The sequence below is a fragment of the Melospiza melodia genome, chromosome 1, assembly GCF_035770615.1.
Source record: "Melospiza melodia melodia isolate bMelMel2 chromosome 1, bMelMel2.pri, whole genome shotgun sequence".
In the NCBI taxonomy this organism is placed as follows: domain Eukaryota; kingdom Metazoa; phylum Chordata; class Aves; order Passeriformes; family Passerellidae; genus Melospiza; species Melospiza melodia.
In genome coordinates this window covers 150,771,498-150,787,250 of record NC_086194.1, presented here as the reverse complement: position 1 = coordinate 150,787,250, position 15,753 = coordinate 150,771,498, and the positions used below count along the sequence as shown (strand labels likewise).

The following is a 15,753-nucleotide window of genomic DNA, read 5'->3' as shown; positions in this document are numbered from 1 at the left end:
TTCGCTTGTTTATGGACAACAAATAATGTGGTAACAAGGAAATTCATCTTGCCCAGGGCACATGCAAGTTTGAATCACTGCTCTCTGATTTGAAGCAGCGTCTGACACAGGGATTCACCACGACAGGTATATACTTAGCCCTGGTTACAAGTCTGTCTTCTGTCTCCTTTGCAGACTCTCTTGCTTTCAAAACATGCTGAAAAGTCTTGATTTCACCCTGCATCAGAATGAAACCAAATGCCAAAACCTCAGAATCTTTCACGAAACAGAATCCTTGTTTCCTGGCCAGCCTTATTATTGAACCTTAATATGATACAACATGTGTCCATATTTGCACACATGGTCCACAGCCCTTACACATGTGTAAATCCTACTGAAGTCATGTATAAAGGATCAGGCTCTAGGGCTGTTATAGAAAAAGTTCATGTTTCACTGACTTTTTGGTATTCTTTGAAGATATTACATTTAGAGTAAATATAGAGAAGTACATGTTATATGCAAGATTTTCAGAGAACATTTAACTTCCACACCAGAAGGTCACATCTAAGGCAATATGGTCTTGGAACAAGTTCAAAGTTGTCACACTTGATAAAAATAACTTAAAGGGCACATAACTGTGCTGGAATATGGGAAAACAGTGGAACATGAGAGGGAGAATGATTGAAGGCCCCATTACTAATTATGTACATACTTTGTTGCTATTGAAAGCTAGGTTTCCAAGCATGTACATGGTAGTTAAGTTAAATAAAAGTGCAAGCAATTAAGAAAATATAAATGCTTTTGCATTGCTAAATCTAAGGAAAGAACCTTTTACAAATATAATTTTATAGAATAAAGGAAAATCTTTTAAAAATAAATGAACAGAAGATAAATGTGTCTAGTTTTCTTTTCTGTTTGTTCTTAGTTTCAAAATTATGTTTATATACTTACATTTTCCCATCACTTATTAGTATTTTTGTAATATTACATTGAAAATCAAAACATATATTAATTTTTTTTAATATAAGAAGCTACATTCACTTTTAAAATATTTCACTTCAAACAGCTGCAATTTTGTTAAATTTTTTCTAACCTCCTGAAAGAGGGACGAATGTACATAACAAACTGAATCTCAGGAAAAGTTGAATCATACTGGAAGATGGACTGTTCTATGTGGTACATTAGAAATACAAGTTTACATTAACCTGCCTCTTGAGAGACACATGGTGTTGGCAATAATTAGCCCTTAGGACTGTGCTCTATGTATTGGTTGCCTGTTAAACCACAGTCAAATCTCCTGATGATGTTCAAGCCATACATTTAAGTGAGCCTAAAATAAGGTCCTACAGCCCTTCTGCAAACTGATTCACTTGCACCAAAGTCACACTAAATGGGCATTTTTCCATGACTGGGACACTCAGTAAGTCATGGGACATATGTCTCCTACACAGAAAGCCAAATGATAAATCTTCCAATTCAATGTTTGATTTATTGTGCTATCATGTTAATTCTGCCCTTGTAAAGAACAAGTCATGCAAAGGAATCTTTCACTTTGCTTTTAAATGAGAAATTTGTTATATCTTGCACATACTTTTTAATGATTGATGGCATGGTGCAATCTTTCTGCCAAAACATAAAAAAGCTAATGTTTAATGATTTTGTAATGCAAGACTCTTGCCTTAGTTCTGCCCAGAATTACTACATGCAGGACCCAGTCACGTCCTAATCCTATTTATCTCAGTGAGGCTCTTGATGGTGGGAAAATGAAATTGCTACTTTCCATGCTTGAAAGCAAATTTTTTACTCATCTGTATTCTTCCCTGTAGAGAAACTCAGATACAGGAATTTTTTGACCAGGTTTGGTTTCATAGAGACTTACTTACATTACCATGGAAGGTAACATATTTTATGGCAACAGTCTGCAAAAGGTATGTTCTGTGACAGCAACATTTTTTTTCCATAATAATTAAATATTATTATATATAAGATTTTGCTATAATCTTCAATTAAGAATTGAAGATATCCCTTCAACCAGAGAAAGACACCTGAAAGCACCGGCATCCCATGTCTCCCACGATACAAACAACTAACAGGAAGATTTTATATCTTCGAGGATGAGGAAGTAAATGATCAGGAAAAGAGCCTGAAAGCTGAACTCCAGGAGGTGCACTGGATACACAGAACTTTCTATACCTCCCTTTTAAAATGTATAACCACGGGGAAAGGTTATATTATATGGCAGCAGAGAAGCAACAATGTAATTTATGCCGCTCAGTTTAAAAGCATCACATTTTTATACAATAACAAAAAAGTAGAGAGTCTGAGTCATTAGAAAAATACTTGCACAGCTGGTAAATTGTATTTTTTATGGACCTTATACATGTGATTGTAAGCACTAAGTATACACATTATTAGGGTCAATTTAAATCCAGGCTGATGAAAAATCCAAAGTGTTGGAGGATTTAGAATCTTCCTGCGGATTTTGTTGTAGCCTCCACATCTATGCTTTCATTAAAATAATATCTGTTCTAACTTCCCAGGTTTTAAAAGGAGCATTTACAGCGTTAACCAGTGCACAGACTGTAGAGTCAACAGATTGAAACGATACTACCAGGATATGTGGAATAACAGCAATATTTATTCTGTATTTTTATCTTCCTGGAATGGATTGAGTGCTGATTCAGAAGCAAAGAACTACTGTGATATGGCCTTAGGTCCTCACTCAATTGGAGATGGCAATGTTTTAGTGGTTTTAGTGCTAACCATCTATGAAAGAGCACAAAAGGTGGCAGGCCCCTGGAGAGCAAGAAGATGAGGGTCTGTGTGGCTGTTACAATCCTGCTAAGAGGACCGTACTGCTCACTTCTTTCATCTCTGTAATGTGAGAGTGAAACAGTCCATCACAAAGCTGGGGAAGAAAATGACTCATCTGCTGTCCATTTTTATTTTGTCTCAGCATCTGGAAAGAAGTGCTTCATTTCTTACTGCATCTGGACCAAGACAGACCTCCTGGAGGTGCTCCCAGCTCCCTGAAGATACCCAAAAGGGCATTTTGGGTTAAACTCATGCTCTATTCAGGCTTGGGTTCACCTACTTTCCCAGTCATATTTACCCACCGCATTTCTTTTGGCTGTATTTTTCTGTGGTCTCTTTATGTAGTGTACAATTCTGAGAACTGCAGAGAACGGGAAGGTTTTTAGTCATCTTGCCAGTTCACATTATTTGCTGCTGGAAAGCCTTTGAGCTGATAGAGATTGGAAGGCATGCAATTCTCCATGAGCTAATGCCCACTGCTTTTGTCTCAAATGGTTTTAATGGCCATCCAAGTAATGCAAACTGGATTTACATTACTCCAGTCCAATTGGATCTCATTGAAAAGATTTTGCTACCAACGTTTCTTGCAGTGTAGCAAAAGTAAAAGCTGCACTCAGGAATAGAAGTTATGTTTTACAAGATGCTATACAAATCCAGAACAGAGAGATGATCCTTGCCTGAAAAATATGTAACATAAAGGTGTCACTTGGCTTTATGCTTTCCCCAGATGTTGCAGTTGGCATGTGTTTGTACATCAGCTTTGTTACATGAAAAATGGTTGCACCTAATTACATCCTAAGGTGACAACATGGAGATATGGCTGATGGATGGGGAGCCCAAGGATATAATCATATGACAGTGATCCATCTGACAGGGAGGGTATCAGTTCCCTTGCTCCTAGCTGTTGTCATCCTGATAGACATCCTGGTGAATTTTATAGAAAGGAGATGACAAAATATAGTGAAGATTTTCAGAGGTGTTTAAAACATGTTGTCTCCATGTATGAATGACTGCTTAGGTGATCATATGCATAGGGTAAAAAACTTGGAGTTGGGATGGTTATTTGCCTCCCTGCCAGCACAGAAAGGCCTAAGCATCTCCAAGAGTAAAGGAGGGAGAGTAATGGTAATGTGCTTGAAAGAAGTGCAAAGCATTGAAAATTAAATCTTTCATCTCTACTATGATAACAACTCAACTTCATCTCTATTGTGGTAAAAACTCCAAAAACTTAATGGAGGGATGCAAAGGGGAGGATGCAAAAGGGAGGTACTTTGTAGAGAAATGGCATGGATTTGCAATTGTCAAGTGCTTTAGAAAGGATGCTGTTGTACCTCAAGACATGAGCTGATGAGAACATGAACTTTGAATTGCTAATTGATAGCAGCTGTCCCACTTTCAGAAGTTTGCCATTTAGGAAATTTTGGGTGGCCTCGACAAATTTTTCCAGCTTCCCTAAAAGAAATATTCATTTCTCAGTATCAAATTTGTGTGTCTGAAAGAAGCAAATACACTCTCCTATGTAACACCACTATTTCTCTCTTTTCACACATATTTGTTTCTAGTTGAAGAAGAAACTGTGTGAAACATGACGAAAACAGAGGTATGAAGAGAAAATAGTCTAATATGACTCAGTTTTTCTATGTAATTTGGGATCAGAATTAAAATCAGCAGCTGTGTTCTGTTGCTAAGAGAATATCTTAGAACACTAAATTGTTAGGCCTAATTTGCATTTCTAGAAATGTCATGTGTTTGTTTAAAAACACAATAAAAGTTATGACAAAACATCTGGATGAAAGAACAAGACCCATTTCTGCAAAGCAGGTGATTCATGTAGTGTCAGCTTTCCAATTAAAATCTAAAAACTAATTTTGGGAAGTTCTTTCCATCTTATAGACTTGCTGATATTTGTTCTTAGGCACGACATAACTACAGAAATCTTGAATAAACTATCAGAAACGCAGCGTCCGGATGTAAGCAAGCTTTATTGTTTTGCAACCTGTGTAACAAATGTAAACTACTGATAGACTGTGTATGTTGTATTTACTTTGTTTCTCACATAGACCTTAAAAATTTCCAGCATCAAGCAAGATTCAGAAAAGAGTGAGAGCCATTGCTAATAAAAATGTTCGCATTATCTTATACAATATTGCAATCATCTCTCACTGAAATCATGCTATAAACCTTTGCACACTTTATAAAGCAATCTTTCAAATTTTGGCTACCATTATCTGTGATAATCAACACTCATCCCATGCTTCCAAGTTTTAGATTATATGGAGACAATAATAGATGTGTATCATGTAATTGAAATGGCATCAAGACCACCAAGTCCATCACCTTTGGACAAATGAATGATATTAATCCAAAAAGAACTGTTCTGTGCATTATGACTGGATGATATAAAATGCGTAACAAGAAGTATAGCATGAAGTTCTTTGCATCACCTCAATGCATGTGGGATACAGAACACCAGAAATCAATACTAACTGATTGTGTGTTTCAGAAAAAATGGGCAGACAAAAAACCCCTACGTCCTTGGAATAAAATGCAAGATATGCAATCCTGCCTACTCAGTGAATTTAAGATTGAAGGGAGACTTTCTGCAATTTACAATTCATACTTAAGTTACTGTTGTTAGCAACACTGAATCTAAAATGTGGGCAGGAAATTAGGTGAATGAAAAGAAAAAGGATGGAGAGCAAGCAATTGATAATGGCTGCTGAAGCAGCAAGGAGCACTGAAAAGCAAAAATAAATCCAGAGAGTCTCAAAATTTGCAACCAAATCAAAAATGTCTCAAAACTGCTGTGTGATGAATAGACTCTACACCTTGTTTTCAGGGGCAGAGGCAATCTGCGCAGTTGTTTTATCAGAAGTGAGATCTTCACAGAGCTTTTATAGCTATTGATTTTTGGAGAGGAGTGAAACAGCTACCTAATTTCCTAACAAAATACATCAGAAAATCAGAAAATTGAATGCTAACATCTATAAGTTCTCAGAGAGAAAAAAAATAGCCTATCCAAAGCCTGCATGTTATATGCTAGGACAAAGAGCTAAGAAATCACTAAAAATTCTGGAAATGATAAAAAGTCTCCCTCTTATAAATTATCTGCTTTCCATATTTTCTTTTTAGTCCTTTGTACCTTTCACAGACTGATTTCAATTTATACAGATTTATTTCAATATTAGGACCCATGTCTACTTATCTATAAAGTCCAAGAAACTCAGGAGATCAGTCCTGAAATACTAAAGATTTTATTCACATGGAGCTGTGTCTGCCATTCAGGTTCCAAGGGTGACTTTGTAGAGCTGACACATTTTCTTGGCTTTGCAGTTCTTGCTGCTGTCCAACATGCCTGATATTCATTAATATCAGCTCTACAACATGTAAATCAAATTTAATATCATTTTTGTTCACATGATGAAGACATTTTCGTGCAGACTTCAGAATCTGCAAGAATGTTCCTGGTACAGCTGCAGGACAAGCCAAAGAAAGGGCATCACAAAGTGTTACAGTTTCACTCAAAGATTCACTTTGCCAATAAAAGGAACTGGATTTTAGCATAGTTCCACCAAAAAGGTTCCAGAGCTTTGCCATTTTCATCTTCATCCCCTGAAGAGCCAGGAAATTACATAGAAAGAAGCTGTTGGTTACTTTTAAACTTTTGATAACATACAAAATTTTTTATTGAGGAACAATTATAATAGCAGTATATGTATAAATATTTAATTGAAATATATTGATAGCATATTTATGCATTTCTTATTTACTGAAAATAATTTATAGGTACAAGTACATATAAAATCATAGACGTGCAATTTTTTGTACAAGTAAATATGTAAATACTGGAGAAAAGTGATTATTTAACTCCTGAAAAGCAGGAATATTTTAAAAGGCTGTATGCTAGAAGTTGTCATTAGAAATACACATTTTGCATGAACAATATAAGAACAGTCTAGCAAAACCTGTGTGAAACTTTTAGTGCATAAATCTGTTCATAGCCAGAGGCGGTAATAAGTTACATGTTTCTCTACATATACAGTTTAAAATTGTCAAACATATATTTCATGTACTGGAACAGAAATAACATCTTCTTGGCTGACTTTCTGGGATGTGTTTCATAATTAGGTGTAGAAGTCAAAGATACCACTTCCTACCCAAAGGACACATAAACCCTTCAAGCATACCAGAACAGGTCAAATATCATTATATACCTTAAAATTTCACTACTGCAAGGTGGGTAACTGGTTTCCTTTGTTACCAATTCAACAAAACCTTGAAAAACAGTTTCCAGTTTTAACTTTCCTGATTAGACAGCTATTACCACACCTGAGTGAGCGCGGCTGGTGAGAGAGAGACGGTGAATCTTGTTTCTTGAATCAGAAGGCTTGATTTATTAAGATATTATATATAATACATTAGGACTATACTAATAGAATATAGAGAGAGGTTTGCAGAGCAGCTAGGCTAGGCTAAGAATAGATAGAAAAGAATCTATAACAAAGTTGTGTCCAGGGACTCAGTCCCCTGGCTTGCACTGGTGATTGGCCCTTAATTATAAACATAGGAAATGAGCCAATCAAGGTGTCCCTGTTGCATTCCCCAGCAGCTGATAACAATTGTTTACCTTGTCTGCTGAAGCCTCTGGCCTCCAGAAGATGCAGAAATCCGAAAGAAAGGATTTTTGTGGAGAAAAGTCTGCGACAGACAGCCATGCTCGCCTCTCATAATGTACCTGAAAATTATACTCCTAGAAGACTAAACTCTACATTTCCAGCCTGTTCCATTACGGTTTTTTATCTTGTCTTTCATTCATTCTGGTGTGTGAATAAAATTCAGGACGATTCATTCTGGAGATGCAGTACTGCCTCTTTATTTGAGGTTTAATAATTCCCAAAGAAACCAAATTTCTGTGCAAAGAATTTATGCATGGCTACATTTTAAAACACCAGTTACTGTAGCTAAATCCTTACATTTGAGTGTACTATCACGGTCTGGACCAAGCCGAGTTGGCTGCCAGTCCATGGCTCCCCCTTGGGAAGAGGAGATTGGACAGACATTGGCCCTGTGGACTCAGAGCGAGCACTCACCCACAGAGGAGACACCAGACGGGACTGGTGAAGCTTGAGCTGGGTTAGCATCCCAATCTGCATAAATGTGTCCTGCCCCCACTGCCCCGAGCATTCTGTCCCCACACTGCTGCAGGGATTAGCCGAGCTGGGGAAAGCATTTTCCTAAAAAACCAGATGAGGCAGCAATGAGCTGGGATCATATATCAAAAGCTTCCAGAACTTCATGACCTTTGGTCACTAAATTAATACTTTCTCTGTTTTACTTAGAGTGAATTGTAACTGTTGCCGCAGATCATAGTTACAAATAATAAATTTATTTTGATATTTTTGAATACTAATTTTCCATTTTAAAGGTGCCACAATTAAATCTATTTTTCTTAACAACTGAAAGAAAAATATTGCTTCAAGACTACAACAGAGAGCTCTTTCACTATGATTTTCAGAAACAATTTAGGGAATAGAAGAACAAATAAAATTTATCATAGACAATTGTTTGCACCTTAAAATTTAGGATATACCAAAAAACCAGATTACAGTGAAAGCATATGTGCAATTAAAAAAAAAAAGCTTTTAATATTTCCAAATTTCAAATCTATGTGCATTTCAGTGAACTTGAAAATAACCCCATAGTAACATGGGGGGCTATTATAGTAATAAAAGTGGCATGACAATTTTTGTTTCCCAGTTTCTGATTGCTATATATGATTTAACAATTAGGTAACATGACATCACTAATAACCAAATTACTTCTAACAGTAAAACAGATTGATTTATATTGTTTGTTTTTGTTGCTATAGTTTTTTAATGCTTGAAAAATATTAGAAGATACATTTTTTTAGTTAATTTAGTTTGAGCTCAGGAAATTCCCAGCTCACATCCCTCTGTACATCAGGAACCTTTATAACCTCTCCAGTTACTCTTGTTTCATGACACCCATTTATCTCCTTTCCTTCAAAGAGAGGGCAAACATTTATAATACATTATTCTTATATATTACAATATAAATGCATTTATACACATATTTTACATCTATCTATAATATACTACATCATTTAGTACAAGAATTATTTGTAGTAAAAACAGAAAAAGAACCAACAAGAAATGTTACAAATCAACTAGTCCATGTTTTAGCACCTAGAACAGGAAGGGAGTAAAGCTAAGTAATTTTTATTTTCCTCACAGGTGTTTCTGAAATATCTCTATTAGTACTGATAATTTATGATTACAAACTCCTTCACACTCTGTTTCATGCAGTCTGGATAGGACACCTCAGTAGGCTCTAAAGAATCATAAGCCAGCAGTTTTCTGCCACATGAATGGACCGAAAGCTTCTGGGACCAGTTGCCCATATCCATGCTGCTTATTTGGAGGCACTGGAGCAGCAGAGATGTTGACAGCAGATTGCTCAGTAACCTGGTTAAAGTGTCCAGTGTTAGCTGAGGGACATAGGGAAGGAGGCTGGGGGACTAAAACCCTTTTTCCAGGTAAGAAAGAAGATCCACACAGGTTGTCTCTCAACCCTTCGTCAATAACCTCAGATTGTCTTCTGTACTGTAAACTGCCCAGGCCAAACATTTAAAAATCTATTTAGATGTCTATTTTCCTTACTTTTCCCTTTAACTGCAGCCTCAAGTAGTTTACCCTGGTTGATGCCATGCCTGGAGTGCTGTGTTCAGTTCTGAGGTCTCCAGCTGAAGGAAGACAAGGAACTACTAGAGAGTGCCCAGTGGAGTGCTATGAATTTAATAAGGGGTCTGGAGCAACTCGCTGATGAGGAAAGGCTGAGAGAGCTGGGGCTGTTTAGGCTGGAGAAGGAAAGACTGAGAAGGGATCTTATCAATGTCTATCAGCACCTGAAGGAAGCCAGTCAAGAGGATGGAGCCAGGCACTTCCCAGTGGTGCCAAGCAGTAGGATGAGGGCGACAGGCAGAAAAATGATGCATGGGAAGTTCCAACAAAACATGAGGAAGAACTTCATTTTGAGGTTGACAGAGAACCCAGGGAACACACTGCACAGGAGAGGTCGTGGAGATAGAAAATTTCAAAATTTCTTTCTCTGGAGATACAAACTGTCCTTGATGCAATCCTGTGCAGCCTGCTCTAGGTGAACCTGCCTTAGCAGGAGGGTTGGACTGGTGATCTCCAGAGGTACCTTCCAACCCCAACCATTCTGTGATCAAGTAATTCTGTAACAGCCACTTAATCATCCTCTACCTTTTCTAGATTTTCTTCATTTTTAATGAACTCTATTTTCCCCCTCCATTTTGTATTTCATTGATCCCACTTCTGTTGCAAAAACCAGGAAATAGCCTATAGGAATAACACTGAAACCAGAAACACATTGATAGAATCTTTTGTAAAGAAAAAATGTACTCTGCAGGCAGATATGTTTCCTGAGGACCTCCTTGAAGTGCTGTTTTTTTCATGTCCAGCCAAAAGTGACACTGTTTCATGTGCACCTTTTCATTCTCCAGGTAAACTGTAGTTACTTTTGTTAGCTTCTCAGGGACTCACAATTGCTCAAGTTATATGATTGAACAAGATTCCCATGCCACTAGATTTGCAATTTTAATTATACCTATCCTGCATGTTTCACTGAAGTGTTGAAATACTGAATAAATTGGACTAGCTCAAGGAGCTGACATTTCTAGCAGACATGCCCTTGTTGCTGTAGTATGCCCAAGTTCATTACTGCACATCACCTGCCTACTACCTGCAAATTCCCCATGTACTCAGCTCACATCCTCTGTACATCAGGGACCTTTATAGCCTCTCCAGCTACTCTTGTTTCATGCCACCATTTATCTCCTTTCCTTCAAAGATTTATTCCTTTATGATTCCTTTCATTTTTTCCCTGATTTTTTTCCTACTATAGGAAATAAATTATTCAGGGTGTCAACATACTTGAACAAGAACTGAGATGGATAATGAAATGCTAATAACTGCCAGGAAAATTACAGAGTTGTTCTCAGCTGCTAGGTCTGCCAGGCAGCTGCCAGGAGCACTATGTTTTCCCCTTACTCTTCTTGTTTACTGATTTTTCACCAAAATAGGGCATTGTTCTTCAATTCTGAACTTTCAGAAAACATTCCAGCACCGATTGGATATGTCATTCAAAGGTAATAACATAATGGACAAAGAAACAGAAGAATGTTTTTCTGATCAAATAAGGGCTTTTGATGCAGGCTTTAGGCTGTGCTTCAACATTACACTTATCAGTTGCCACATCCTTCTGTTGTGTCAATGCAACTCTGTTGGGGGCTATGCTATAATTGAGATTGTTTCCATTAGCACTGATTATATCTCTGAGCTGGCTTGCAGTGCATACTCCTGAAAAGTGTTGCCAGTAAAATTCACAACTCCTACCCCTCCAGCAAAGGGGACAGAAAGGTATAGCAGTTGTGCAAAGGAATTCTTCAGGAACATTAGTCCTACACAAATTGTTTAGTCAGAAGCACAACATTAATTAAAGACCACTGACACTGTTAAAATTTTCCTGTCCCTCATCTGCCTGCTACCACCTCTTAGCCACAGATTAACCTGCCACAGGTACTGAAGAATGCTTGAACATACACTCAAGTATGAGCTGTGGGAGTGGTGACCATTGTAAGAAGAAAAGCAGTCCAAGCTGCTTTGACTTTTCATGAGGTGAAATACTGACTTACAAGCTGTGATTCATGAGTGAAGAGGGCAAAGCAAGTGAGGCAACGGTGTATGCAAAATGAGGTTTGATTCATGGTTAGCTCAGGATTCATGTATTCCAGAGGCAGAACAGACAGGTAATCCAGCAGGATTTGGAGCCTCCAGACCTTGATTAGCTCAGCCAAATTTCACTATATGCACTGCTATGGGGGTAGGCTCCTGCCCGAGCATTTGCTGTGTGATCTTCACAGATACTCCCTCAGATACTGTAGTGTTGTCTTTTCAGCCATGTAACTACACTGCAGATCAAATTCATGGGATTTCAAATTTCCAGGAGGAATATGTAACTCAAGAGGCACATCCCAGGCTTTCCTTCAAAACTCAAATCACAGGCCTTTGTACAAGGTTATTAATTATCTACATCAAAGCCATGCCCACAGGCACTGCTTACTGCACTCTTCCCTGACAACAATGAGCTCAGCTCATTTCCAAATCACCCATATGCCAACACGTCAGCCTGCATTCTATTAACTCACCTTTCCAGGGCATTTTCTGGGCGCCACAAGCAGCCCCAAAGGGACTTGATCCTGCTAAAGATGGCTCTTGTCTATGATCTAGAGAAGGAAGAAGCACTTTGAGCATGCAGAACATCAAGGGCATTCCTGGGTGTCAGGAATTTCACATCTGAAATGGTGAAATTGAGAACCTAAGCAGAACCTCATTCTAAACCAAGCCAGAAAATGCACACCTTTATTAAGCAGAGTGGGAACAAGCGTTTGCCACCACTGGGGTTTGCCCCATACGGCCTTTTGTCAATTATAACAATATGAACCAAACGGTGGAGCTGGGGCTGGTTGAGGCAGGGACACATCTCAGGGGCTCACAGAGCTCCGGGCAGAGCCCGCCATGCCCAAGCTCCCCACGGTGGGGGCTCACACAGCTGAGGGGCGGCCGGGCCACTCAGCCCTGGGAGGAGACTGTGTCCAGGGCTGTGTGCTGTTCCGGGCCCCTCAGCTCTGGAAGGACATTGAGGTGCTGGAGAGAGTCCAGAGAAAGGCAACGGAGGTGGTGAAGGGTCTGGAGGACAAGTCCTATGAGGGGCAGCTGGAGGAGCTGGGGGTGTCTGGCCTGGAGCAAAGGAGGCTCAGGGATGACCTTACCGCCCTCTGCCACTGCCAGAAAGGAGGCTGCAGCCACATGGGAATTGGCGCCTCCTCTCAGAAAAAAATGGAGAAAACATGAGGATACAAACTCAAGCTGTGTCAGAGGGTGTTCAGGTTGGACGTTAGGAGGAATTTATTCACGAGAAGAGTGGGTGATTAGACACCGGAACGGACTTCCCAGGGAGGTGGTGGAGTCATCGTCCCTGGGGGTGTTTAGGAAAGACTGCACGCGGCACTCAGTGCCATGGTATGGTTGACACGGCGTGTACGGTGCTGTTGGGCCACAGGCTGGACTCGATGACCTCGCGGCCTTCCCAGCCTCGCTCGCTCCGCGTCCCCGTCCCTGTCACGCGGCCCGCGCGCTCCCGCCGCCTCACGGGGACGCCGGGGAAGCCCCGCCCCGTCCCTCGGGTCACGTGACCACCGCCGCCCTCAGAGCCACCGCCTGGCCCCGCCCCGCGCTCGCGCTAAACGCTTCCGGCCGAGGGCGGGCGGAGCAGCGCGCATGCGCCGGGGAACCCGGAAGCGCCCGAGCGGCGGAGCCGGGGCGGGAGGCGCTGCCGGAGGCGCTGCGTGCGCGGCGCTCCCGCGGCCCGGCCGGCCCGCGGTGGGCGCGGAGCCTCGGGGCGCTGAGCGGGGCCAGGTAAAGGGGCCCTGAGGGGGCGTGGGCCCGCGGGAGGGACGTGCGAGGATGTGTCCCGAAGGTACGGGCGCGGGGTTCCCGGCTTTGGGAAGGTATCCGGGTGAAGGCGCGGCGGTGACGGGACGGGGAAGGGTCTCCTCAGGACGGCGGGGTTTGGGAAAGGATGTGGGGAGTGATGGGAGTGATGGCAGATGTTGGGTTCTTGGAGTTCAGGCTGGCACGAAACTGGCAGGGTTGCCTTGTACACGGTGCTGGGACCGGTGAGGTGCATCTAAGGCGATATTTTAGTGTGGACTCTTATCTGTTAGGAGTTACCCTTTTTTGATGTTATCCAAATTTATCCTTTTAATGACTCCAATAAGGAGTTTTCCTGTCACTTAAATGCTGTGTGAAAGCATGGTGGGCTGGTCGATAACCTTTTCTGTTTCTTCGTTTGTTTGTTTGACTTTTCTTTTGGACAAGCTAGTTAATAGTTCTGATATATATATGCGTGTATAAATATACATACACACACACAGATATGTGTGTGTCAATATACATATATGTAACCTGAAAATTCAGAAAATATAAATAGATGTGCTTGCATCTTTCTATACATTTTATCTTTGTATGTAACTGTATGAACCTCTGTCTATAAATGATGTTTAGAATTATTTTCATACTTTCAAACAATGGGAGTGTTGCATTATTGCAAATTAGACTGGAGCTATGTAACTGACATCTCAATTTCTTGTCCTTTTCCTAGTGCTTGACCTGTAAAACAGAGATCTTCCAGAATGCTGGAGTCCTATGTAACTCCTATTTTGATGAGTTATGTGAATCGCTACATAAAGAACTTGAAGCCTTCAGATCTGCAGCTGTCCCTCTGGGGAGGAGACGTTGTGCTCAGTAAACTTGAATTAAAGTTGGATGTACTTGAACAGGTACCTTATGCTTATAGCAGTTACAGTCCATGTCTTTGATTTAAAATAAGTTGTTTTATTTTAAATTATTTTAGAATTATTTTAGATTGGTCTGCACAGCTAAGTAGTAACTTAGTGCTTGCTGGTTTTCTTCTTATGCAAGTATTTCCCCCCCCCCTGCACTTAGTTATTCTTGCTTTAATTTCATGCCATTTGTTTAGCAGTGACTGGTAATTCCTTGCACATTCTCTAAGTTATGGAGTGTGAAGAGAGGCTTTTTTGTGGACATGTTTCTTCTTTCAGTAACTATTGTTTTGCAGTAGGAGCATTAATTGAATTGCTTTTCCAGTCATATTTACAAATTACTGTTAGTAACTAAGTTGAAAGGTCACCAAGTAAAGTGGGGTCTCTTTTTAATTATGCATATTAAACCCATTTGTGCCTTGTATTGTTTTCCAACTTCAGATTTCATTGTTCCAGTTGTATCTAAACTTAAGTAATTGAGGAAGATATTTGATCATCTGGTTTCTTTGGATTAAATCAAAGACACAGTAAAACTTAGCCTTAGAAAAACAAGCTTGACCAAGTAAAACACTAGATACAGAATTTGGAGCCTGCTGTCAGCATGCAGGTAAAGCCTTAGCATAGGGATGGTTTCCTTTCATGCTTATCTGGGTTGACACCTCGAGTGTGTGAGAGTGATAAAGCTTCTTTCTGTTGTGCATGGAGTAGCAGGGCTCAGCTGGGGTTCTGTGCCCAGATGTAGTCCAAGCAAGTGAAGGTGCTGAGAGAAATGCAGCAAAGAATGGGAAATTTAGTAAATACATCCCTTGAAAGAAGAATAAAATATACAGGGAATGTGTTTTTAATGTTGACTAAAATAAGGTGAGACAAGATAGGGCAAGAATTATTTGGATCTGACAAGAAGCAATTGAATAAATTGCATGTTGGGAGACTTAGGTTAGACATAAATGAAAATCTCATTTATGTGTCTGATGATGAGGCATTGAAATAGGCTGGAGTGACTGTGTGTCACTGTTAAAAAAGGGAACACCTTTTAAAATGTGAAAAATATACACGTGGTTAATTAAGAATCTCTGAACCTGTTTTGGAAGGAGAGACAATCTCACAAGAGATCTTGCTCTTGTTTTCTGTGCTTTTTAAAGAACCTTACTTGTCTTCCTTCAAGTGTTTCATAGCCTCTGTATTTTCTCTCCAGTCTATTGCTGTGTATGTACAAGTAAAATACAAGTCTATTACTTGTCCACAGAGCTGATTTTCTGTTGGATGTGCTCCCCTGTGAGCCTTTTTAAATGTTTATGTACAAAGAAGGGTAGATCAGAAAGGATTTCTGGAGGTCATCTAGTCCAACCTGTTTTGAGCAGGGCTGTTGCCAGCATTATGTCAGACATGATGTGTTTTTCTTCAACTGAGTCTTGAACTATGCCTTGTGAGAAGTTCCTCTTTGGGTAAACTGTTTGAGTGCTCTGCTGTATGGAGAGAAAGTTTGTCCTAATAACAACTGATGACTTGGGATG

At 40.0% G+C, this 15,753-nt stretch overlaps 2 protein-coding genes across 7 annotated transcripts in view; one reads left to right on the top strand and one right to left on the bottom strand.

Annotated features, from left to right (window-relative positions):
* The window catches only part of LOC134426653 (cytochrome c oxidase subunit 6C), a 475,168-nt gene that overhangs the window by 24,284 nt on the left and 435,131 nt on the right, over positions 1-15,753 (bottom strand). The window lies entirely within an intron of this gene.
* Positions 13,286-15,753, top strand: part of VPS13B (vacuolar protein sorting 13 homolog B) — a 429,375-nt gene continuing 426,907 nt past the window's right edge. For 5 of the 6 annotated variants that reach the window (XM_063171820.1, XM_063171844.1, XM_063171830.1 and 2 more), the window contains exons 1-2: positions 13,286-13,374; positions 14,059-14,236. In XM_063171820.1, the coding sequence (XP_063027890.1) occupies positions 14,090-14,236 (147 nt within the window). In that variant the 5' untranslated portion in view covers positions 13,286-13,374; positions 14,059-14,089. The other variant, XM_063171810.1, reaches the window with a different exon arrangement.